Genomic DNA, 26,172 nt, shown 5'->3' with positions numbered 1-26,172 from the left:
GTCATACTATTCTAGCTTACTTATTTGGTAAAATAAATGGAAAAAAAAAAAAAAAACAGTAAAAATAAGGTAGCATGACCAGAAAAATCTAATGTAAATGCTAGAGTTAATTTTCTGAATCTTTTGCCGCATCAAAAAGTTTTCAAATCTAATCTAGTTAACCTTTAATCACCAAATATCTCCTATTTTAGGTTATATACCTCTCTTTCTTTCCATATCTCTTCCATCTCAAGCTATATATCTCCTTTCATTCTAGTCCCTTTTCCATATTTCTGAAATAGTCCTTCTACACTAATTTTAAAAGCATGGACTTTGAGGCCAGACCAAGGAGAATGCAAATCCTGATTCTGCCACTATCTAGCTTCATTTTTTTTTTTATTTTTAATTTTTTTAAGATTTTATTTGAGAGAGAGAGAAATTTTATTTATTTATTTGAGAGAGCGTGCATGTGAGAAAGAGAGAGAGACAGAGCATGCACGCTGGAGCCCATGTGTGGTGGAGAGACAGAGGAGGGGGTCGGGCAGGGGGGAGAAGCAGACTTTCAGCTGAGCAGGGAGCCCAACCTGGGCCTTCATCCCAGGACCTGGAGATCCACGACCTCAGCCAAAGGCAGACCTTAAACGACTGAGCCACTCAGGTGCCCCTACTACTTACTAACTTTACAATCTTGAAAAAACAAATTCAAGTCTCTGGTCCTCACTCACACTATAACTACATTGTAATGGAATATTTCCTGAATTAACGAGTTTGTGTGGAATTGCTTAGCACATGTCTGATTTACAGTAAGCTCTCAGTAAATATTTATTTGGTGAAGCAGAGTTCAGATCTCTTCTCCTTCCCACTACACTATCTTGTGCTAATCTAGGCTAGATATTTAATAACTGAGTTTCAGTTTCCTCATCTTTAGGAATAATAATACTTGTATTCCAGAGTTTGTAAGAAGCTTTCAAGAAGGATGTTTGAATTACGGGGCTTTCAGGAAGTAATATAATTCATGCAACATTCTTAGCGCATAGTTTTCACTCAAGTAAATGCCTATCGTTCTTTCTCTACCTTTTCTTATTTTCATTCTATACACCATTTAAACTCTTCTCTCCATTTTCCATCTTCAAGAATCTCAGGTCTGGGGCAGCCCGGGTGGCTCAGCAGTTTAGCACCGCCTTCAGCCCAGGGCCTGATCCTGGAGACCTGGAATCGAGTCCCACATCAGGCTCCCTGCATGGAGCCTGCTTCTCCCTCTGCCTGTGTCTCTGCCTCTCTCTCTCTCTCTATGTCTCTCATGAATAAATAAATAAAATATTTTTTTAAAAAAGGAATCTCAGGTCTGTTTTCTTCTCCACCTTCTCTTGTTCTCCTTCTTCTGGCATTCATACCCCTTCTCTTTTCCAGATTCTACTTCTGATTTTCTCCTGTACACCCCTCATTGGTACCCTCTTCTCATCCATGTTGCCCTTCCTCTTGTCTTTGCCAACTCGTCAAGAACTAAAGTATAAACCAGATGATGGCTAAAGGTAACAGATGAAAAAATCCCACCTGCCTAGAGGACTTTTCAAGCTGATCCAAACATTGAAGGATAAATGATTTAGAAATCTTTGATTTGGGAGCATAGAGACAACAAAATGTATTGAACAATAGAGATCTTCTGGACTCCTGCCTTCCCCATTTGCATGTACCCCCCTCACACACACACACACACACACACACAAAGCCTGCCCCAAAATTTTGCATGTGATCACTTCCTCACTCATTCTTGTGAGTCTTTTTATCTCTGTCTTTATATTTACTTTTTCTTCACTCATTTTCAGAACTTCAGAAATAAGAGAGTATGTAAATCAATACAAATCTGCGAAGAAAGAAAAAGGACATAAAAAGGGAGATAGGGAGATGCTGAGATATGAATGACAACTTGGCATGAATGTTTTAATTCTTTTAGAACCAGCAGCATCCTCTTAACACTACTAGACAAGCTGTACATTTGTTCTGAGCAGCTTGTAACTTTCTTCATTGTCACAAGGCACTCTGCTACATGGTATAGGGATGTTTCTGAGTCCAGCTGGTGATCACTTTATGTCCTGAGGCAAAGGATTGATGGTATGTGCCATACTTTTTCTAGCTTGTATAAAACAGATGCTATTCCTGCCCTGCTCATTCACGTAAATGTTTAAATTTTCGTAGACTCTTAAAAAACTTCAACAGTTCGCCTGTAAAGTCAGGCAACAGGGCAACTTCAGTGAGATATAGAAAGAAAAATATAAGGAAGTAGGAACTTGGAGATACTTTCTCTCTCTCTTTCAGTCTTTCCCTCCCTCTCTCGATCTCTTTCTCACACACTACTTTCATGCTGGTTTTTTTTTTTTTTTTTTGAGTTGCTTTTTGTACACTGGAATCATTCAAGTAGGGGTATCCTGTGTTTGGCATCTTTTGTATTCCAGCACTACATGGCTAATATTGTTTTCCTTTAAGTCTCTGCCTTTCCTGAGACCTTCCAGGGCCTTTGGAATCTTCAATGGTGAGGTTGATTTCCAAGGGCTACACCTTTCTAAGGATGATTGTCTTCTGATTCCCTGTAGCCATTTTTTCTGACTCTGCTGAATAGACTTGCTCTTAGTCTTGAGCACTGACCCAGGACAAAGAAGAAAATTTAAAATAAGTTAAATGGAGGGGACATCTCTGTGTGTCAGAGTTTAAACCTGTGTGGCCATTCCAAGCTGCCAGTCCCTATGAGAATGTCATGCCATTTTTTCCTATGGTCAATCAATTTTAAGAACTCCCAGGCAGCATAAAATAAGAGTTTTAATGTGAATTTGGGATACTACTTCTCTCAGAGGGGAAAACTTTTCAGCTCTTGGAAATATGATTTTTAGTTTCATAATTTGAAAGCTCCACGAATGATTCTTTTTGCATTTCTCTCCCATCTTGTTGGTTAGTGTTTGCGTGTGATTTCATATAATGGTTTTTCTCTGCTGTGGGAACCTAATGCTGTGCACCTTACAAGGTTTGTGATTACTGTCTTTCCAGTAGGCAAAAGAAATGCCTGGGGCCTTTTCAGGTTTTTTAGAAAGAAACAAGTATAAGGCTATTAGTCTGATTCTAACTTTTACTGCATTTCTCCTGGGAGCAACTCCACAGCAAGTGCAACAATCTCTTCCCTAGAAAAATAGTCCAGTTCATACCCAACAGCCAGAGCTTTGAAAGCTGTTTTTATATGGCGGCTAGTTTGTTGAGGCTGCAGCAGAGGAACTGGTGAATTAGGGTGCCTTTGTGAAGCTTCTGTACTCAAAATGTACATCAGCATCACCCCTATAGTGGTAAAATGCAGATCCCTAAGGCTCACCATAAACCTACTAGACTAGAACTTCTGGAGCTCAGCCTAAGACTCTTCCTTTTTAGGACATTCTCTAAATAATTTTTCCTAGTTTGGGAGCCATTGCTTTAGAATGATATTTAGGATGACCCAAAATGAAAGTTGACTCTTAAGTATTGACACCATAAGTATTTGAAAATAATTACTTAGATCTTATTATAGAATGATATCTCTGAAATAGAATTTCATTGTTATTTACTGTATTACCTGATTTGAACACAACAGCCCAATGAAAAATGCAAGTCTTTGGGCTTGCACATTAAGAGTCTACTCCTTTATACCACAGATTGCTAGATTTTTTTCATAAAGGACCAAGTAGAAAATGTTTTAACTTTGCAGGCTATACATTTTATGTTGCAACTAAACTCTGAAAATACTCTTAGACAATAAGTAAATACATGCGTATGGCTGTATCCCAATGAGACTTTATTTATGAATACTGGACTTTGAATTTCATATAATTTTCATGTGCCACAAAATATTGTTCCTGTTTTAGTTTTTTTAATCATTTATAAGTGCAAAAACACATTCTTAGCTATGGGCTATACAAAAAAACAGACAGCAGGCCAAATTTGGCCCATGGGCCATAGTTTACTGGCCCCTTCTCTGCTCCTCTGTTGGTTTCAACTTTTTTGTTGTTGTTGGTTTCAACTTAAGACAAATTTGGAGGAGAATAAATCAGTTTTAGGAAAATTTTTTTTTCAAAACATTTTTGGTTATCAGTAAAATGATAGGATATCTATAATCTGTATCTGTATGTTCAGCAATAAAAAGGTTTTATTTAGAAAAGACATCTATGTTAATAAATTTCCAGATCTTACATCTTAAAAGTAGTTCACCAGACACAGAGCAGGTTATTAAGAATCTAAGAGATAAAAAACACATAAATTTAAAAAAAAGAATCTAAGAGATAAGAACTCTTTGAGACAGTTGCAGCAGAAAGAAAAAGGTTAAAAATAAACTAACATTGAATGAGTGTTTGTTGTCTGGGAGCTGTTCATCATATTCAAAAGTAATGACTATTGACAGGAAAAGCAAATTCAAGTTATTGATGACATGTTATCAATAAAATGATTTCCTAAACAGTTATGCCCCCATTCCGTTTTAGTGTTGTCTTATTATGCTTTATTGTATCTTCGCAGCACAGTGCCAGGTGTGTAATAATTGTCAAACTGGATTCTCTAATATCCTTTCTACTCTGAGGAGCTGGTACTCCTCAAAGATTTCAAAGGGAGAGCTATACTCCCTGTATTTCTCTCTCAGTACCTCTCATTCTCTCTCTCTCTCTCTCTCTCTCTCTCTCTCTCTCTCCCTGTCTAGCATGAGAGGGAGGGTTCATCTTTATGAGGAACCCATGAATGTCAAACAATCTCTTGATCATTTTTGGTGTTTCACTTACAGCTATCAAAGTTTGGACAATCAGCAAATGATCTATCATCCATTTTCAATTGCTTGATTTTAGTTTATTCCTTGAGTGTAATTGCATTTGTGTGTCCCTTGGAAACTATTTCAATGATTTTCAAACTATTTGCTAAGGAACGCTGGTGTTCCAGGAACCAAACTTAGTAGTTCTGCTGATAAATTGGAATATTGGCATTCATCCTAAAATTCTGCTAAAGAGAATTTTATTGACTGAAAGTTGTCCCAAGAAATGTTCCTAAGTATTTTTATGTCTACAACGTTTTTTCTGTATTAAAATCTAACAGTCTAATTTAGATTAACACAAAATCACATAATCAAATATTTAGTTTTTTGTATTTGGATTTGTTGTTAGACAAAAGTACTATGATTTTTGGGGTGCTCTGCTACCAGAAAAATGTTGAGAACCTATATTCTGAATTGTAGTTTGGAAAAAATACAAAAAAGTATCTTTTCCAGCAAATGGAGATTAAATCTGTGTGATTAAATTTTGTGAAATTACTTTTAAACTTTCCTCCTACCAAACTTCATTTTAAGTATGTCTCCAGTTTCATATTTTCGACTCCTTAGTCAAGACTAGATTCTTGCTAATTTAGAAAATAATTCCACATTCCTGCTAACCCAGATTCAATCACTTACCTTTCTCCAGCTTTCCCTGAACATATTTTACACACACACACACACACACACACACACACACACACTCTCTCTCTCTTATTTTTCTTCCAAATATCTCTCATCCTGAGGTTGCTTTATGATATTCCAACTTTCACTTCTTGATAAAGAGGTGAAGAGATTTCTCAATGGCCAGTGCTTGGATGGGGAAAGGAAGAGGTCAAGCATCTGACTGTTCGGGAATTGCATTTTCTTTTGGTTCATATGGACCAACCTAGATATGTTCTAACTAAAGTTTAACTAGCACTACCAGAACCCATGCAGTTCATAGGTAACCAACACCCCCATTTCCCATAGCAATGACCAATAGCTCTCATCCATGACAGCATTCGATAGCTCTTTAGATAGACATTCCATTAGATTTGAATTGAACATAGGAACAGAACTTTTTCATCATCTCTGATGTGCAGAAAAAGCCTTCCCAAACCTAAACAAACCCTTGCACCACCTAGAATATGTCAGGGCAAGGGATATTGGTTTTAAAAAATTATCTGGACCACTAGTCCTGTCAAGAGGACTAGAGGAATGTTGTCAGGAATGACCACTCTAAACTTTTTTTTGACTCTTAAGCTTTCCTAACCCAGCTACCTTTGCAATCATGTGCTCATAAATTCTTATTCTCACATGTGTAGAACGACAGGTAGTCACTTCTTAACATGGTTATATTATGTCATATCCAGATGAAGTCTTTTGTGAATAGACCTAGGCTCAACCAACCTGTCAACAAACCTCTCTCTACCTTGACTGCCAACAGGCTGATTTTGTCGGTTTCTGTAAGTCTGCTCTAGGCTGTTACAGTCTGGTAGAATTTTCTCCCTGCTTTTATGCTTCCCCATGGTCTGCTTTGCTTGATTTCTCTCTATGACCTCTCTGTACTTCCTTGTTTGCTGTGGAACCTTCCCCTCCCACTTGTCTGCCTTCACATCTTCCCTGTGGTCTCCAACGCAGCTGACCACAGCAAGTCATCAGTGGCCCGAAAGCCACTGCTCAGTTGCTTTCAGGTTAAACCATCTGTCCAGAGAGGGTGATTTGAAGTGCCTAACTTTTTTCACCTTGAAATTGTTCCTGGCTTTTGGGGCCAGGAACCTAAAATTTCAGCAGTAAACGTTGCGTTGAGATACTGATATAATCAGGTTTAGCCTTTAGGAAACCAACAGTATTTTGGAATAGTATACAAGGAAGGGAACACTGAGGAAATTTGAAAGCCTAGGATTTATTGTAGGTATTCCAAGACCTTCTACTGAGAATTTACCCAGTTATCTTCTGAAGAACTGGCTATTATTGTTCTCATCAAGATATGAATTGGCAAGTTTAAAAAACCACCTAGCATGGCCTTGAATAGACCTAAAGATTTTTAATGTGTTTTATATCTAATCTAGGACTGACTTATATGTGTGTGTGTATGATATATATAGACACGTCCTCTTTAATCATATCTGCAACTAATTTCCTATCAAGACTTAGATATTAATAAGAATGATTTTCTGTATCAGTATTTCCTATTTCTTTCTTGGTTATCTCAAACATTTAGATCGGCTAAACCCGATTTGTATAAAATGTGATATCTGAACTGTGACCCCCTCATCCCTAGCACTGTCCTCTTCTTCCATCCTCTTCCTTGTAGTTCCCCAGAACCTAGTCCCTATCCTGATAGCAAGTACCTATCCTGATTGCCTGCAGGCTGATGAGTCCCTTAGGTGTTAATTGAGAATTAAGATGTTAACTGATAAAAGGTATAACCACTTGCATTAATATTTGCATTGCAAAAAGAGTCTTAATGGGAAAATAATTAAGCTTTAAAGTTTGATTTCTTTGAGGCAATTTATCCTGCCTGGCAACCTGTCAAATCTCTCCAGGCAGGCAGCTCCGGCTTTGCATCACCTTATCTGCCTGCACCTCATGCTGGCCGCGTGTAATTTCAGTGTAACTCTGCAACCAGACTATTAGAGTGTGGAGTGGGATAGCTCAGAATCCTATGTAACATGATCCAAAGAAATTAAATCTCTCCTCTGTTTATAAGTTAATTTGCTTTTAGAGGATCTTCCAATACTTGAGAAGATCAGTAGCCATCCATCTGCAAATTCAGTTTATCCACTGATCAAAGAAGATTTTGTAACAAAATTCACACATAATGGAGGTAGGAAAGGAATTTGCTGCGATTTCTTGCCCAACTTTGCATATAAATGCCCTATTCTTGGTTACTTTTACAATTTGAAAATCTAGTGGCAGGGGACACCTCGGTGGCTCAGCACTTGAGTACCTGCCTTTGGCCCAGGCCATGATCCTGGAGTCCTGGGATTGAACCCTACATGGGGCTCCCAGCAGGGAGCCTGCTTCTCTCTGTGCCTGTGTCTCTACCTCTCTTTGTGTGTCTCTCATGAATAATAAATACAATGTTTAAAAAAAAATAAAGAAAGAAAATCTAGTGGCTTTGCTGAGCAAAACACAGTGAATTGCAGGACAGAAAGGAAAGGACAGCAGACAATTGGGAATTGGGTCCTAGGTTTTGTTTAGAGTTCTAGGCAGGTCAGCAGGTAGTCAGCATTGGCTTTTGTTAGGAAGCCAGTGTCTACACCTGGTAGGCAAGATGGAGATTAGTACCAAGATGAGAGCTGAAATTTTAAAAATATGGAATAATGGTTACAACACTGGACTCACACAGACATTGTGGCTTTGTCATTTACTGTGTGATTTTGGGAAAATTCTTTAACTTTGCTAAACTTAAGTGACATCAGTTGTAAAGAAAGAGAAAATAATATGCCTATAGAGATAAATGAATTAGCATGTGTAAGCAGCTCTGTGTGGCACAAAGTGGTACCAACAAATGGAGGTTTGAATTGTTAGCTCAGGACAGAGAATTGAGTGTCACGTTCAATGCAGAATGTTGATTCTTCTTATGAGAATTTAACTTTTCTCCTTCAGTCTCCCCTGACCTAAAAATTGGATTGATCCCTGATCACGAGCCAAGGTTAAACTTGTCAGCTAAAGTTAATTGAAGTCCCTTGAGAAAAGAAAAGGGATGTGTCCCTAAATGACAGACTATTAAAATCAGGTGGATAATTCCCAAATGTAGGTGTGCCCAGGGATCAGCTTGGGAGCTTTATAAACACATGGATTCCTGAGCTTTACTCCTGCTGGTTTAATTCAGTAAGTCTGTGAAAGGTCCCAATGATCCACAATGTATAATAAGCTCCCAATGGGATTCTTATAAAGGTGGTCCATGGATCACATTTTGAGGAACAATGGAGTAGATGCTGACAGGAACCTGGGATAAACTGATTACTACATCTGGGCACGATATTTGCATAATCTTTCTAAAGTGAAAGCAAAAGAAAAAAATACATTGATTCACAGAGCTATTTGTTATTTTAAAAACAGTGACAAGAGTTTAAAAATCCATCTGAGGAAATATTTTCTGCAAATATCTGATGCAGGGAGGGCATTTATAAAGAGTACTGAGTAATGTATTAGACAATATATTTGACTGAAGTTTATGAAATACATAGAAAATGTGTTCAAAAGGGTAATTTTTTAGTCTTTATAGTAAAGCCTGTGGTCTCACTTCAGTGAAGCCATTTCTAGGAAGTGCATAAATAATCATGGTCCAAGTGGCTTGCTTTCTAAATACGTGATCCTTGGATAGACTCCAGAGACTCTTAAATAAATGGATGGTAGCGTGCTGAGTAGATATGCTGTCTCAGTCACTTTAGGCTGTCATAACAAAGTACCATAGACTGGGTGGCTTACCCAACAAACATTTATTTCTCACAGTTCTGGAGGCTGAAAAGTCCAAGATGAAAGCACTAGCAGGTTCAGTATCTGGTGAGAACTCCCTTGTTGGTTCATAGATGAGTATCTTCTTCCTGTGTCCTCTCACATAGTAGAAGGAGCAAAAGAGCTTTCTGGAGTCCTTTCATAAAGGGCACTACTCAAAAAGAAAATAATAATAATAATAAAGGGCGCTACTCCCATTCATGAAAACTTCACCCTCATGACTTAATTACTTCCCCAAGGCCCCACATCTTAATACTATCACTTTGCGGGTGGGATTTCAATACACTTTGTAATTATCAAGAGTCTTAAACAAGCATTTGACAGATCTTAGGTTGAAATCTGTTAAAGCAATTGAATCTATAAATAGTTATTCTGTGTGGTTGCAATGATCAGCTTCCTAGAGCAAGGCAAAATGACTTCAACGCAGGTCTGGGAAGCCATCAGTTATGAACAAATGCTTGAGTACATTTCAGTGCTTGGATGAGATACCAAGTCTGTGGTATATAATGTGGAAAAAAGGACTGAGCCTGTTATTTCTGTACGATGGGCATTTGTTATCACCTGCTCTCTCCACCCATAAAAGTTCTCCATATAAATGTTATATTTTTAAGGAAATAATTGTAATTTTTGCCTGGTAGGTGCTGCAGGACCTAACCACCAGCAAACTCAAAAGTTCCCAGTGAGAAAGGAAGATGGTTGAGTTTTGCTTGGGCTAAAGGAGTATAAAGAAGAAGAAACAAACTAGGACAAAGAATGGGTTCTTTCTACCCACATCTCGGAACTCTTTTCCTTTTCTGGGAGACCTATAGTTCATATCATTAAGGAAACTCAGGTTAGGATCATTCTCAGAATATTCAAGTCCAAGGTCTATGACTCTAGCAGGGCACAGAGATTTATGGGTAATGGTGCTGCAACTAGGCCAGGGGGCTATTAGTCAGTGACAGAAATAAAATAAGAAGCATCCAGACTTCGAGGAAAGGAGACATCGACAACTAGATTATGATGGGCCGAGTTTATGGTTTGGCCCCACAGGTAGTCCCAGCTGGGGACTGGAGTGTAATCTGAGCACCAGTGACAAGGGCAGAAAAGCAATTAAACAAACTGGTGTGCGGAGCTGAAAATTGGTAAAGAAAAGGTATCTGAATGTGCGTATAGGTACCTGCTGCTTTCAGGATCAACACTGAGGTCCAAATCCCTTTTAATAGTGAGGAAAGAACTTCTAAGGAAGGCCAGGCTTGCATCTCAATGTTTCAGGGGTAAGTGGGCAGGGCCTTCAGGTCACAATTCCTTAATAGCACCAAACAGTACAGATAGAGTAGAACCCACAGTGCTCACATATAGTCACTAAAACTCTTTATTGTCCACGTAATTAGAGAATTGTTCTGTTCTTATATAAATCAATTTCCTTGCTGATTTTCCTCCTGTCATTTGGTATCAGTGTCTTATTTCCATATTAATTCTTCTCTCCTTAAGCCAGAAATAGAAAAATCTCAGAGATTTTCTTTTTCATTATGAGAAACCTACCCTGAGGAGACAGCCAAAAGGGTGAATATGTCTTTCTCCTATACCGGAATTATTAAATCCAATTCCATTTTTAAACAACTTTTAATAGTAAAAGTAACATATGATTTATGTCAAAAACTCAAGCAATATAGGAGGGCATAAAATGAAGGGAAACTCCCTGACTACACACTTCTGGCCCATAGTCCAGAAGACTATCACTAATATTATGTAGACATTGTATGTATACAAGCAAATGTGTTAAAAAGCCTATATAGGAATGTATGTATTTATGTGTAAATACAAGTTTTCTAACACAAAGGAGATAAACTGTAACTGCTATTCTATAATCAATATATCTTTTTAGTGACTAGATAGCATCACATGAATTAAATTTTCTTAATTAAGGGAATACATTTATATAAAAAGCATGACACATAGTAAACACTTGATAAATACTAGATATAATAATGTAAATACTTTGTGATAATCCTTTCCTCACTTAGTTTCATAATTTTACAACTATACAGCATTTTAGAAAAACATAGATTAGTTTTGCTTGTCTGCAGTTTTCATACGAGGAGATTTATGCTGTATTTATTCAGTTTTATTTATTTCACATAACATTATGTTTGGGAGATTATCCATATTGCCACTTACAGCTGTCATCTATTCATTTTCTTTGTTGTATGGTATTTTATTTTATGAATATAAAACAACGTATTTACTTTTTACACAAAGTGGGTGTTTCCAATGCTGCAGGGAACATTGGGGAACATGGTAATGGAACTGCTGGATCATATGCATGTCCTCAGCTGTAGTAGATATTGTCAAACTGTCTCCCCAAATAGTCAAACCAGCCTACTGACTTTGAACATTCAACTTTTGAAGAAATGTAGCCTTTTTATGTCATTTTTATTATAAATACATTTTTCATTTTTTCATTTACCTATTTATTTTGTTGATGAAGGTTTTGTACAATGAAATAATGTTACTTTTGATGTGGTCAAATTAAACTCTTTTTTATGGTTCCTATATTTCATGGCTTGCTTAGAAGATATTCCCTCCTTCAATATTATCAAATTATTGTCTATCCCTTTGGTATTCATGTAGTTTGATTTTGAAGTATTTGACACATCTGAATTTGTTTTGGTGAATAATATGAGGAAGCTTTTTCTCTCAACAAAGCATTGCCTGTTGTTTCGACATTATTTAGCAACAATAAAAGAGAAAGATCATTCAAGGGATCCCTGGGTGGCGCAGTGGTTTAGCGCCTGCCTTTGGCCCAGGGCGTGATCCTGGAGATGCGGGATCGAATCCCACGTCGGGCTACCGGTGCATGGAGCCTGCTTCTCCCTCTGCCTGTGTCTCTGCCTCTCTCTCTCTCACTGTGTGCCTATCATAAATAAATAAAAATTAAAAAAAAAAAGAGAAAGATCATTCATTAGGTAGTTACAGTATTGATATGTGAAACTATGCTTTTTAAAAATATACCAGTTAGACAATAGCAAAAAGGACTCTAATCATTATACATAAGAAAATATAAAATAGAATAAGCTTAATACAAAATTCTTACGACCTAGGAAGAAAAACAATTGATGGATGAATAAAGAAGACTTAAATATGGTATCAGATTCTTAGATAGACCAAATCAAGATTATAAACCTGTATCTCTGTTAATGAACCTATAAATCTGATACAAACCCAATCAGAAAGCTGAATATTTGTTTTTTATTTAACTTAGAAGATAATTCTAAAGTTCATAAAAAAAAAAGATATAAGATATATAGAACCAATCATGAAAATTCTGACAAGTGACTATTCATATCTTTAATTAAAATGTGTTAAAAGCGGGGATCCCTGGGTGGCTCAGTGGTTTAGCGCCTGCCTTAGGCCCACGGCCTGATCCTGGAATCTCCGGATCGAGTCCCGCGTCAGGCTCCCTGCAAGGAGCCTGCTTCTCCCTCTGCCTGTCTCTGCTTCTCTCTTTCTGTATCTCTCATGAATAAATAAATACAATCTTTAAAAAAAATAAAATAAATAAAATAAAATAAATTAAAAAATTTTTTAAAATGTGTTAAAAGCTATGGTGGGGGGTGTCCCTGGGGTTCATTCAGAACAATTCTTGATCTCAGGGTTGTGAGTTCGATCCTCATGTTGTGCATAGAGTTTACTTTTAAAAAAAAGTATTGGTAATTCAACAGGTATAAATTCAACAAGTATGAAAGCTCATTTTATTACCCACTCCACCGAACATAGATTAAAAATTAAAAAATAAAAACAGTAGGAGACTAGTCCAAGAAAAGACAGAGTCAAGAAACAACAGAATCATGAAATAAGCCAAATTGTAAATAGGAGTAGCATTTAACATCATTGATGAAAACATGATTTGAATAGTTTTTAACAGAACGTAGTTCACATATAATTTCCAAAGCCTTTAACCCATTTCTTAGACATGTGAAATAAAGTCAAGACCTTCCAGAACTGTTTAATCATATTTATCCTTGATGATAATATAAACTCCATAAGAGTTAGAATAATATCTTCTTTTTACTTCCTACTTCTTATAATTACTGTTTATAATTGTACTTCAGAATCCATGCTCTGCTATTCAGATCATACCCCACTTGCATATATATTTTTAAGTATTGGGTCCAATATACTAAAAAATGTATATTTTAAATTATCAGTCTTATTCAGCATTTGGAGGTACCTATCTCTATCCTCTTTGCCCCCTAGATGCTTAGTTCCTTATTTTTGCCTATAGCTGTCCTTGGTTTATAAAGACCTCAGAAAATAAATGAATAAAGAAAGGAAGTATAAACAAAATAAGTAGTTTTATTCTTCATTAATATCCAGTTGTTTAAAAGGGACCTCCACTTGAATATCCTTTAAGGATTCAAATTCAACAGGTATAAAAACTAAATTTTATTCCCCATTCCCCCCCAACTTAAAAAATATCTGGTTCCCAAATCAGTCAAACCAAGAAATTTGGGGTCATCCCTTTCCTTCACTTGCCACTTTAATTAAGGGGATTTTGTGAAAGTAGCACCTTCCCATCAGGCTAGGACAGTCTTGTGGGCTTCCTTCATTTCATCCCTTTAAACCTCTGGGGTGGCCTTTGTTTTTATTTAAAAAGAAGTGGAGGAAATCTCTTCATGCAGTGCTTTTTAAATGAAGTGACTTGTCGAGTCTGAGACTGTGGCAGTAATCTGAAAGGCAGTAAATTTAGCGACCCTCACTGGCATAGACAGCCTGTCACGGCTTGAAACATAAATAGCAGTGGAGACAAATCGCTGCTGTTTTCCTATTAAGCTTTGGCCCACTAGCCCCCGTAGCCTTCCAGGAGCGCATGGGCCCAGCCTGTGAGAGCCTCCGCTTTCCAGAGAGACTGGGCTCCCCCCGTCTCTCCCACTCCACCTCTAGGCCTGTGCTCCCAACACTGCAGCTGGGCCCCTCGTTCCCCCTGTGATCCATCTGCTTCACAGAAAGGCCAAAAAACCCGGGCCAGGATTGAGGGGGTGCTGGTATACACAGGGCTGCAACCCAAGCAGAGTGTTGATGGAGGGGGGCGGTATTTCCTCGTTCCTACATTTGGGGCTAACAGCAAGAAGCAGATCGTCAGACTCCGTAAGGATTAATTGTGTGGAACCCGGAGCTGCCTGCCTTACGTTCAATGGGAACATTCTAAGAACATCAATTTAGTTCATGCTTACCATTTCCTTTTCTGACCTACCTCCACTCCTTACTCCACTTTTCTCTTCATTACTTATTTATTGACTTTAAGCAAGAACAGTTCTCTAAATTGGATCGAACAGCTCATTCAGCAGTGAGGCAGCCGGAGAAGTGAGGTCAGGATTTGGGGGTGAGCCCAAATGAGGTCACTGCAACATAGGAGCTAGAATGGAAGGGCAGAGGGCCAGATGGGGTTATTCCTGCTTTGTTTTAATTACCTTACAAAGGCTTCTGTGGCCATCACAAAACTATGCCTAGCGATCCTTCTTCCATAGTGCAATTGCCCTGCTGAGTTTAACACATTCACTTACAAAATGCCAATTGATTTATGTGACTCTTGAAAACAGCAACTGCTGTTCCCATCTCTCTAGATATTTAATCCTCAGCCAAGGCAGAAGCACTAATGACAGGTCGCGTGACACCCCGAAGGTTTTGATGGAGCGATGAGAGATGTTGGTTGTTGCTACCTCTGACCACCAGTTCTAATCTCGACCTTACCCCCTTCTTATGAAATCATCTGGAAAATAGACACCTGCTGGAATTTTTATTTTTATTTTATTACAAAGGACTCTCCTAGTTTTTGGGGTTTTTTTTCCGTTTTATCTCCTTGCCTCTTCTTCCCCACACCCTTAGGAAAATAAAAATGAAGACAGTGAATCCCCCCCTTTATGACATCATGCTATACCGTACAAATGTTCTTCAGTCTCTACTACAGTGGTGTGAATTACCACCAATGTATACATCACACATTGAATCCACACGTAGCTCCAGTCTCTTAGCAACTCTGTATTTCTGGGTGCCTGGGGAACATACTCTCCAGGATGTTCCAAGAAAACCTGATACCAGCCATGTGTAAAAAGTGGAACTCATTATCTTCACTCAGATTAAGCTCTCCTTCCTAACTTCCTGAGTGGTGCCAGTTGCATTCAAACCAAGGAAGTCCTTAGCTTTGAACAGACACACTGCATTAAAATACAGTTCATACTTCAGAAAACTCAAATGGACTACGGGAGACCCCAAGGCAAGCGAATGTCCAAGTACGTGGCACACATTCCTTTCTTCTGCCCTCGCACACACAGCTTATTACAATACAATGAGTACAAGAAGCTGGTACTGAGTGTAAGTGGTATTGATATAAGAAGGAATTTTTTAAGATTATTTATTTATTTAGAGAGCTGCAGCAGGGAGAGGGGCAGAGGTAGCAGGAGAAAGAATCTCAAGCAGACTCCATACCCAGCGTGGAGCCCGATGTGGGACTGGATCTCACTGCCCTGAGATTATGACCTGAGCTGAAATCAAGAGTTAGACTCTTAACTGAGTGTGCCACCCAGGCACTCAAAAAGGACTTTAAACCAATTGAATCTCCATGGCATTCCAAAATGAAAGAAAGAAGGAGTGGGGGGTAAAGAAGGAAGGAAAGAAGGGAGAGAGGGAAAGGGGGAGAGGAAGGAAGGAAAGAAGGAAGGGAGGGAAGGAGTGAGGGAGGAAGGAAGGAAGGAGCAAATTATTAAAAAATGCCATTTTACTCAGTACCTTGTAGGTTCTGGAAGGTTCCATTGTACCTTCACTGAGATGCAGAGTTACCAAACACAGTAAATCCAGAGTCTTCACACCATTCCTCACATCATGCTGCTCATTTCTCCTTCATAGAAAACTCTGTTTCAAGCAGGCTGACAAGATTGCCACACCCTTTCACAATTTGCCAGCTCTGATTTTCTGCACTTGTGTTTTTCTACTTCCTGAAAACTCACTCCTCCCAGTAAGTCTTTCCTAATATAAGAAGTCTATTCTAGGGGATCCCTGGGTGGCTCAGTGGTTTAGCACCTGCCTTCAGCCCAGAGTGTGATCCTGGAGACTCGGGATCGAGTCCCACATCGGGCTCCCTGCATGGAGCCTGCTTCTCTCTCTGCCTGTGTCTCTGCCTGTCTCTCTCTCTCTCTCTCTCTCTCTCTCTCTCTCTCTCTCTGTGTGTGTCTCTCATGAATAAATAAATAAAATCTTAAAAAAAAAAAGTCTATTCTATACTGTTCCTATATCTCCTTTCCTTCCTGTTAGCATATGTGTGCACTAGTGGCCTTGGTGGGGCCTCTATAAATAAGTAGATACTGCTGTACATCCAAGTTATCAGCTTTTTCTCTTTTTTTCAAATAAATTGCTTCATTTGATTTTTTCAATAAGGAAGGTAAGTGGACAATCCTTATAAAAACTGAAGGCAGGACTCCTGGGTGGCTCGGTGATTGAGCGTCTGCCTTTGGCTCAGGCTGTGATCCCGGGGTCCTGGGATCGAGTCCTGCATCGGGCTCCCCACAGGGAGCCTGCTTCTCCCTCTGCCTATGTCTCTGCCTCTCTCTGTGTCTCTCATGAATGAATAAATAAAATATTTTTTTAAATTAAATTAAATTAAAAAATAAAAACTGAGGGCTGTCTTTTATGGTCTTTATCTGTAACTGAGCTGCCTTGCTTTGGAAATTCCCTGTTTCCCATTCTCAAACTCCCATTTTATACTCCGTAGACAGAAATAGAGCAGATTCTGAGAGCTAAGAGACCAGCTAACTATCGCATCTCATGGCACTATAATGATCAAAGCAGACATGCCTAGTTGGGAACATGAGCTCCAGAAGCCCACAGACTGGTTCAAACCTCAGCTGTCCTTAATAGCATTACATACCTAGGGCAATTTCCTTTAGGGTCTTCTCTAAACCTGGATTCCCATGTTTCCTCATCTGTGGGCACTTGGACACAGTATTGTGAATTAAATGGGGTAATATCTGAGTTGCCTAGCACAGTGCCTAGTCTGTAGCTCTGCCAATGATCACCCTGCAATATTTCTGGAGCACTCCAGTCATCCAGCATGGTATCGTGCTGCACATCCTGATGGAGAGGACTACAATGATGAGCAAAACCAGATGTGGTCCCTACAATGGAAGACTCGCTATTATCAATACAATCCCCCTTGTGAAAAACAGAGCATAGGGAATCCTGATTTCAAGCCTAGCATTTAGAAGGACAGAACAGTTTCTAAAAACTGACACCAAATAAGAGGTAATGGTTAAATATGAGTACAACAACAGAATGTCATGCCCCAGGAATAAAAAGGATGTGTAGACAGGCAGCTTCCGGTTGGATGCTGAGCTCAAACTGTCAACTAGCTGACTTTTTGTATGTGAAAGCAAAAAATGCAAACCATAATGAATTGGATCTCTCTGCATGCCAAGAAAAATAATGCCAGGGCGTTCTTCTTCATTTGGCTCATGCTCATTCATAGAGCCAAAGCCAGTTGTGAATCTCTCCTGGCATTGTGCTTGCCTCTGGTTTCTGGGTACTAACTACACCCTTTGGGGCTGCAGAAGGCATGGGGCCAATTTGCATAATCCACACCCTGTTGTGTCTTGCTATTCAAATGGGGAACATTTCTACAGCAGAGTAACCAACCCCTTCCCTTCCATGTAACTCAAATATCTCAATAGTCAAATGCCTCATTCTCTAGAGAACTCTCTCTTCTTTCATTTCCATCCCTTGAACTCTTCCTTAAAATCATCCCTATTGTATCACCATTGTATGTCTTCAATGCAGTGTCCCTCCCTGTGTCTCCTTATTGTCCTGTGATTGTTGCTTCTGACAACTGTGTCCGCCCCCACACCTGTCTTCTTTCCATCATGGATCACTTACTACTCCCTTCAACCTTCTCATGATGGGTGGTGAGAGGTGGGGATGAGAAGTGGTTTCACCCTTTGGACAGAAACACTGTCAAATGCTAAAGGATCTCTCAGGTGGGATGTGAAGCTGAAAAACAAAACTTCAAAGGATCTAGAGAGAGAGACATGGCTGGAAATATAAACAGAACCCCATCAGCAGGCATATTTCTTTTTGGATTTCTTGTGTTTCTTTCTCTCCTCCAGTTTTTTTTAGCATATTTGCATAGAACGCGATGTGCAAAAAAAAAAAAAAAAAAAGTCAGGAAGGAAGCAAACACAGGAACAGGTGAATATGTCCTTAGGAAAAAAAAAGAAAACATGAAAACGTACTGTAAGAACAGAAACTTGTTACAGTATTTGAAGTTAGCACAGAAAACTTCAAATGGCATCAATGATTTGCAATCCTTTTTTCTTTTATTTTTAGAGGTAGAAGTTCATAGCTTGCTTTTGTGTACCCTGTTCACTCTCCTTTCTAACCACAGGCCCACACAAACACATGCATACGAGCACACGTACATACCTTGCAAGAAAAGTTCTACTTCTTTGCTTTTCATTAATCTGTATGTGTGTTTGTGTTGAAGCTAATGTGTTTACAGCCATTTGTAAATATTCAAATTTAGTAGAGCAAAGAGAACATCAATCCCATTTCAAACCCATTTTCCTTTCTGTGAAAAAATGATCTACCTGAGATATTATACTGAGACTCTTCTTAAAAGAATGGAGAAAAAAATGATTTTTCCATTTCCTAACATGTATCAATCCTTGGAATCCTACATATTTAAAGTCAGAAAACACTCAAATTTTAACAAGACTTCTAAATTTTATTTCTTATATCTCATATAAAGAAAAAGAAAGATATCATAGTGATAATTAGGATAGTAGTCTTTTTTTTTTTTTTATTTCAAATAGGGCACTTGTCATCTCTGGGGAATTTGCAAGAATAAGCCTATTCTATTTAGTAAGCAAATATTTGGGTGTTAGTGAGTTTGTATGTTGTTTTCCTGAAAGTTCAAGTAAATAGTTATATGTAGGTAAATAGCTATTTGTCTATATGCATGTGTGTGGGGGAAGGTGAAGGATGGAAATGGGGGAGAGAGAGAGGAAGGAGGGAAAGGGAGAAAAAGAGAGCAGTGCCACAGAAATGTATTTAATTTCAAATGGCTGCTTGCTTCCAAATGCCTGGTTGACCTTGGAAATCTAAATAAATCAACATTTTGGATGTGAATTCCTCCAGTTTCACCAAAGCACAGTATTCTGAAGCTGCTAAGACTGTGGCACCTGGCATATTTAATTGGCGTTATTCCTGCCTGATTTGCCTCTACATTAGGGAACACGAAGAGATCGCTTTCCTCTTGCCGTTAGCTCTAGGCCGTTCCTTCTGACTTATGAAGAAATATTAAAAGAACTAATATGTACAATTTGAGTAAACAGTGACTACGAGGGGATATGCTAATTATGTGCAAGAGTCTGAAAGGTGCATCCACTGAGGAGGACGAGAAGTTATTTAGCCTCGTAGCTGAATATTGCCAGGAGACACAAAAGCACATTAAGCAAAGGGAGATTTAAACTAAACACCAGATCCCAGAATAAATATAACACTCGGCGACATGAGCAGGCTTGTGGAAATAGGTTGAGATGTTTAAAATACCAAAATATTGAAATTTGCATTTCAAGTAAACATTTATACTAGGACAGAAAATAATAGGAACAAGAGAAAGGCCCACATTGTAGCCAGAGGGCTTTATTCCTCCAGAGAACTTGACAAAGGCTAAGTATTACACTCTGGCCTGAGAGCCTTCTTAAGGTTGTGAGGGTATAGGGCACCGGTGACAGGACCCTTGGGTTGAGAGCAGCCAGTCAGAGTGAACTGAAAGGGTGGAGGGGAAAGATGCCCTGAGGGGGACAGATATACTGGAGCAAAGGAAGAAAAGCAAGAGAATCTGAGCGCATTTTAGAATTCTGATTCAAGGTTAACAACATGTACTGCATGCTTTGAACAAAAAACTGCGCTGATCTGATAAAAGCTGTGTCATGGTGACTGTTTCTACCTGGGGGCTGTGTTGGTGTGGCCACAGCCAGAGAGGCTCTGTCCAGCTTTTCAGCAGCGTAGGACTCAGTCTACCCTTTCTACCCCAATGAAAATGCACTCTGTGAGGATCATCAAAAGGAGGGGATTGATACACCAGCTTCTCATAGAGAATTACTGAGCCATCTTTCAATACTTCGTTCTCTTAAGCTTTATGATGTATTGAATCTGGCTCTAGTTTCTACTTGTGTTTCTTTCTCTTTTTTTCAAGATTTTTTTTTTTAAATTTATTTATTCATGAGAGGGAGAAGCAGGCTCCCCACGGGGAACATGATGTGGAACTCGATCCCAGGACCCCGGGATCACGACCCAACCAAAGGCAGGCGCTCAACCACTGAGCCCCCCAGGCGTCCCATCTACTTGTGTTTCTTAATTCAGTTCAGCTAACTCAACAAACTAATCTGTGCCAAATCCTGTGCAACAGGAAAGCTCCCATTTCCTCTCAGATCACTGTGGATTAATAAGAAATGCTCAAGTGAAGTAGGACAGATAATGTGCTGTGGGTAAAGTCTCCTACGGGTGTAAGAAATAGCAAGAGGTGCCATGGGGCCACCTGGGTGGCTCAGTCAATTAAGCATGGGACTCTTGATTTCGGCTCCGGTCATGATTTCAGGGTCACGGGATACAGCCCCCAGTCAGGTTCTATGCTGGTTTGGCATTTGCTTATGATTATCTCTCTCCCTCTCCCTCCGCCCTCCCCCTGCTTCTTTCTGCTCTCTTAATAATAATAATAATAAGCGTCAGGAAGTATACGAATTTCGACTGAAGGATCCAAGGGGCAAAGGAAGAATGACAAGAAGGGCCCAGAGGTGTTGTTTAATATTTTAAATTCTTATCAAGCTTGTTGGATAGAGGAAGACCATCTAGCTTCTGTCATCTGTATTTGGTTTGTACACTGAGACTGCCCACTCCAGTGAAACAGCTCCATACACATGTGCTGGGGATCAAGGCAGCCATCAGAGAGGAGGAGAGCCGCCATGGGAGAAGCAAAATGATTTTCCTGCCTTACAGGATGGGGCATGTAAGAGAAACTCCCCTTCATCTTCAGTGGTATTGGGGTAAATTCTTCCTGGACATGTGGGATTGAAAACTCATTATTATCTGCTTACCAGAAAAAGTGGGATTATTAATACCTACATTATTGTGTAAGAATCCCAGGTCCAAAAACCCATTAAATACCACTTTATTTTCTCTAGCTCATCTTACCCTCATAGGTGTTATCTTTCCCGAACTGGTAGGGCCTTAGTTGGTACGCTAAAAGTCGCCTTTCCCTCTCCTAGAACAGGTTTATATCTTTTAAAAATTCAAAATGCAAGGTAGGAATTCGCTACCCACCATTTCTAGGTATTTCATGGGAATCGAAAAGAATTCAGTGTTGTTGGCTGTCTCTAAGAAGACTGCACTTGTTCTCTCTTTCACTGACAGCTCATACCTACCCAGGAATGAGGTTGAGGGGTGCGGGAGCCCAGCATAGCAGAAATCCTAAACTGTTCAGAAATCATTTGAACCCTTCTTTCTTTTTTTTAAAGACTGATTGATTGATTGATTGATTTTAGAGAGAGAGTGCACAAACAAGGGAAGGGGCAGAGGGGTGCTCAGTGTGGAGCCCACTGTGGAGCTCCATCTCACGACCCTGAGATGGTGACCTAAGCTGAAACCAAGAGTCGACACTTAACTGACTGAACCAGCCTGGCATCCCAAACTATTCTTTTACTACAATCCGTCATTCTCAAAATCAGTAATGCTGTCTGTCAATTCCACCTCTGTATTCTAGATTTTTTAATGAGTTTATACCTATTTTGGCCTGCAGTTGTCAACATTGCCATTTGTCTTCAGGGTATTTATATTTAGCTACAAGATTTTAGCATCAATTAGTTGTCATGACTCTCAGTCCACAGTTGCAAGTATGTAGGAAAGAATTTTTTTTCCTCCAAGCCTAAATTCTTCCCAGTTCATCCAATACAGTGGACTCTTACCCCTCCAAAAGTTTCTGTTTTCTTTCCTACCACATTCTACTTCTGTGGCATGTGAAGTCAGGTCTGTCTGCTTCCCTGAATGTGAAGAAGAAAAAAGGCGAAAACACAAATGGGGGGGGGGGAATTAATCTTTTATAGATGATATGCAGCTATTTACTTAATAGACTAACTCTAAAGCATTTTCAGTAGAAACATGTGCTAGTTAAAGTGCAGGGCTCCAGAACCAGATAATTCTGTAAAACTACTGCCTTTTCTTGTTGGGATTGCATAGTTTCCTCAACACTGGTGATAGTGACAATTGACAAAGACTTGAAGCTTGGAATAGTCCTGACAGTTGTGTTACAGGATGTTATCAAACAGGCCCCGTGTTCTATTGGGAGCCAAGTTAACAGGCTTGGCTGACATATTTAGACAGTGAATTTGTCTCTATGGTAGCTGTCTGTTACGTTGATTTGGCCATTAGGGAATTTCCAGAAAAGGAAAACAGCTTGTGGCATTTGAGCAAAGCTATTAATTGGTATCATTTAGTGTGGGATGACCAAGAGCAAGATTTCTTCATGGGGCAGGACTGTGTCCTTTTGCACCCTCCTCAGCTGCTTTATCCTAACCCAACAGAAATTGGGTTTAGTAATTTGGGATAAAGAGGGTTCAATTTAGCTGGAGTTCAAGTTTATACGCCTTTCTGGCCAAGCAACTCCCCTGCTCAATCCCCTTTCCATTTCAGCTTCTTTTCCTTCCGTTCCTTTTCCTCCCCTTCCACTTCTTATTCCTTCTCTCCCTGACCCCACTCCTTTCCAGGAAGAAAGTCATTTAATCAGTTATACTTCACAGGAGGAGAATTAAACAAGTCTGCTTTGCTTGAAATTTCATTACCAAATGGACACATCCAAATTTGTGGAACTTTCCAAAAAGGACCTCCGGACCCCTAATCCTAACTGACTAAGCCGATGGTATTGAGCTCCCTACCACCCACCCCCAGATGACACCATCTGTCACAAAGCACAGCATCAGCAGCACATTCTCATGGATCTGGTCTGTAGTCTGAAAGCCTCAATGATGAAGTGGTTTGACACCGAGCAAGGAAACCATAACTACAAGACGGGGTTTTGAACATGACCTTTGTAAACAGAATTCCACATAATTTGAGGGAGAAGAGTGACAGTTTCTCATAAGGAAACCGCTTGTCATAATAACAACTCTGGTTGGAAGTGTGTTTGGCCACAAGGTGTAATTGATAGCAACAGTGCTTAGACAGTAGCCCCTCTGAGCCCTTACAACCGTATGCCCAATTCCCACTCTGTCCTGAGCCCTTAACCAATGACTGGTGGGTGCAGATGCCTAAATACTGCAGTTACTTGACTTTTAGTCAGGACAACTTTAAGTGGGACCTGTGCTTTCCCCACAGCTCCCTGACGGATTAAACCACATTACCCTCTGTGGGATGTGACCAGCACCCTCTCTTGGCTTCTTTGTCTTCCAGGTCCCATTTTCCCACTGCCATACTGGTTTGTCTTGAGAACTCTCCTTCCATGATCACTTTCATGTGACTTTTTGTCATGGGGTCTGCTTCTGTGGAAACTGACCTCAGACAAATACATGGTCAAATTATTAAAAAGCCATTTGCATTTACTGAAAACATAAGTGCTCTGCTGCATATTTTAAACCTAAAAAACAATCATGCAAATTTCTGTTTTTCAGGGAGAGAATTTGAAGGAGAAGAAGAATATCTAGAGATCCTTGGCATCACCAGGGAGCAGTCAGGCAAATATGAGTGCAAAGCTGCCAATGAAGTCTCCTCGGCGGATGTCAGACAAGTGAAGGTCACTGTGAACTGTGAGTATGGCAAAAGCCTGCGGGTGCTGTGTGCCCAGGGCCCACCTCCACCACGAGCAAGCTCTAAAGATCCCATTAGCAAAAGAACATTGCATTTCAAGCAGATGCTCCTCTGGTCAGGGATGCACATTTATACATTGGACACATCCAAGGGCAGGCCTTGGCCTTTGGATTAGATAAATCAACTCTACCAACTCTAAATATAACCCATAATGCATGTAACAATACAGTCTGTCTTTTACTAAGACTACAGAATTAAGAAAATATGACCGAACAGCACTAGCATTTCTAGCAATCACTATTCTGGTCTTTGTGAAGAACAAGGTCATACCACTTTGGAAAAGGAGACAATTCGTTTCTGCTTAAACTGGAATTGCTAGCTTTTGCACTGTTTATCAGAAGAGAATAACCTGGCTTCTGCTATTTAACTAATTGGCCTTCGGAACAAATTCAAGTCACTGTGGTCAGGTATCATGTGTCCCCAGTGGCTACCAGGAATACCTGATAAATTAGTTTGGTTATCTATTTGTCCCAAAGTATGGGCATTAGAAACGAAGATTTCACTAAGATGCATAGGTAATGGGCATACTTTGAACTTCTCAGATGAAAGGATCCTTAGATGTAGTTCAAAAGACAGGGGGAGGGGGCGGATCCATATGATGTGTGTCACCCAGCAAAAGAATAAAGAGAATTCGTTTATCCTGTTCAGTTAGGAGTGACTTTTCACATCATTCAAATTCAAGTGCCCACATCACACAATTGTGGCGAGTGACAGGGACAAAGGGACGTCCTGACAGTTCCTTCTTCCTATGCATTTAGAGTGCTCGCACACACTCGCACACAAATATATGCCCTATACACCCATATCTACATATGCACATATAACACACATACATGCATGTGCAGAGACACATGCACAAACACGTTAACCCATATTTGAAAATATACTGTAGACCATGATGAGTTACTTTCCATTATCTTAAGCCCTCCACGCAGTTACCTATGTACCAGTGATTCTATATAAAGTCTCTGTCATGGTATGTATAATTGACTTATTTTAGGGTTTGATATACCGAAGCTCAAGTAGGGAAAATTGCCTTTCCAATGTGGAAGCAAGTGTAAGAAAAGGGATTCAGACTCTGGCCCATTTGATTCTAAAGCCCATGCTTTCAGTAAAAGAGAAAAAAGAAGGCATTTTCAATCCTTAGTACCTACTATGTGCAGCACTGGACTAATGGATTTTCTTTTAATTCTCACAGTAAACTTACGAGATAAACATCACTAGTTTGACTTTAAAAACTTGGAAACTGAGGCATAGGGAGTTGAGGAAACTTGTTTGAGGTGACCTGGTCTACGCTGGGCTGTACCATTTCCCGTTGCCCTGCTTTAGCCTTGCAGTTTCTGAGACGGACAGTGAAATCTCCTTCACACCATACCTAGAAGAATCCAGTACATAGGACTCTGCCGTAGACACTGATGGCAATCATTTCCAAGAAGCAAGAGGTACATTTGATGAGCTCTGAAGTGCTTTTATCCTGTAGCTGTCTGCGATTTTATTTATTTATTTATTTATTTATTTATTTATTTATTTATTTATTTATTTTAGTAATAGAGTTTTGAAATGCCAGTATTACTATTCTTTTTCAGTGCTGGGTGTGTTTCAAAGACACATTAATGATCTCAATGTTATAAAATGCTTTAGGACCTTTTTTTTACATGAAAGGCAATTTCTCTGGGTGTTTATATAAGTTTATAATTAGGTTAGTTAGGTTCTTTTATGTACACACAGCCATGCCATCATCTTCCACCTCTTCTCTGACTTTTAGAGTTAAGATTTCATTTTCTCTTAATTGACCTTCATCTTAATTAGATTTCTGAAGGTCCAATCATGGAGTACATAGAAAATATTTATGCTTCCATTGTGTGAAACATCAAAGTGGTCTGCATTGCAGATGGTTCCCAAGATCAAAGCCAGCCGCCTGGGCCCTATTATTATTAGCGCAATTAGTCTGACATTGCTCCTTCTTGACTGTCCCCATAGTGTAACTTAGAGCAGAAGAAAATACTGATAATTTTTAAGAAAAGGCTTTTATGAAGATGTGAGCTTCTCCTACT

The 26,172-nt window shown here is 39.4% G+C and overlaps 1 protein-coding gene across 6 annotated transcripts in view; it reads left to right on the top strand.

Moving 5' to 3' along the window:
- The window catches only part of LOC112677948 (limbic system associated membrane protein), a 639,114-nt gene that overhangs the window by 564,127 nt on the left and 48,815 nt on the right, over positions 1-26,172 (top strand). For all 6 annotated transcript variants that reach the window (XM_025476809.3, XM_025476801.3, XM_025476791.3 and 3 more), the window contains exon 4: positions 23,923-24,057. In XM_025476809.3, coding sequence (XP_025332594.1) covers positions 23,923-24,057 — 135 coding nt within the window. The remainder of the gene's footprint in view (positions 1-23,922; positions 24,058-26,172) is intronic.

The sequence above is a fragment of the Canis lupus genome, chromosome 33 (assembly GCF_003254725.2).
Source record: "Canis lupus dingo isolate Sandy chromosome 33, ASM325472v2, whole genome shotgun sequence".
Classification (NCBI taxonomy): domain Eukaryota; kingdom Metazoa; phylum Chordata; class Mammalia; order Carnivora; family Canidae; genus Canis; species Canis lupus.
The sequence above is the reverse complement of the archived record's forward strand: the minus strand, read 5'-3'. Positions and strand labels throughout refer to the sequence as shown.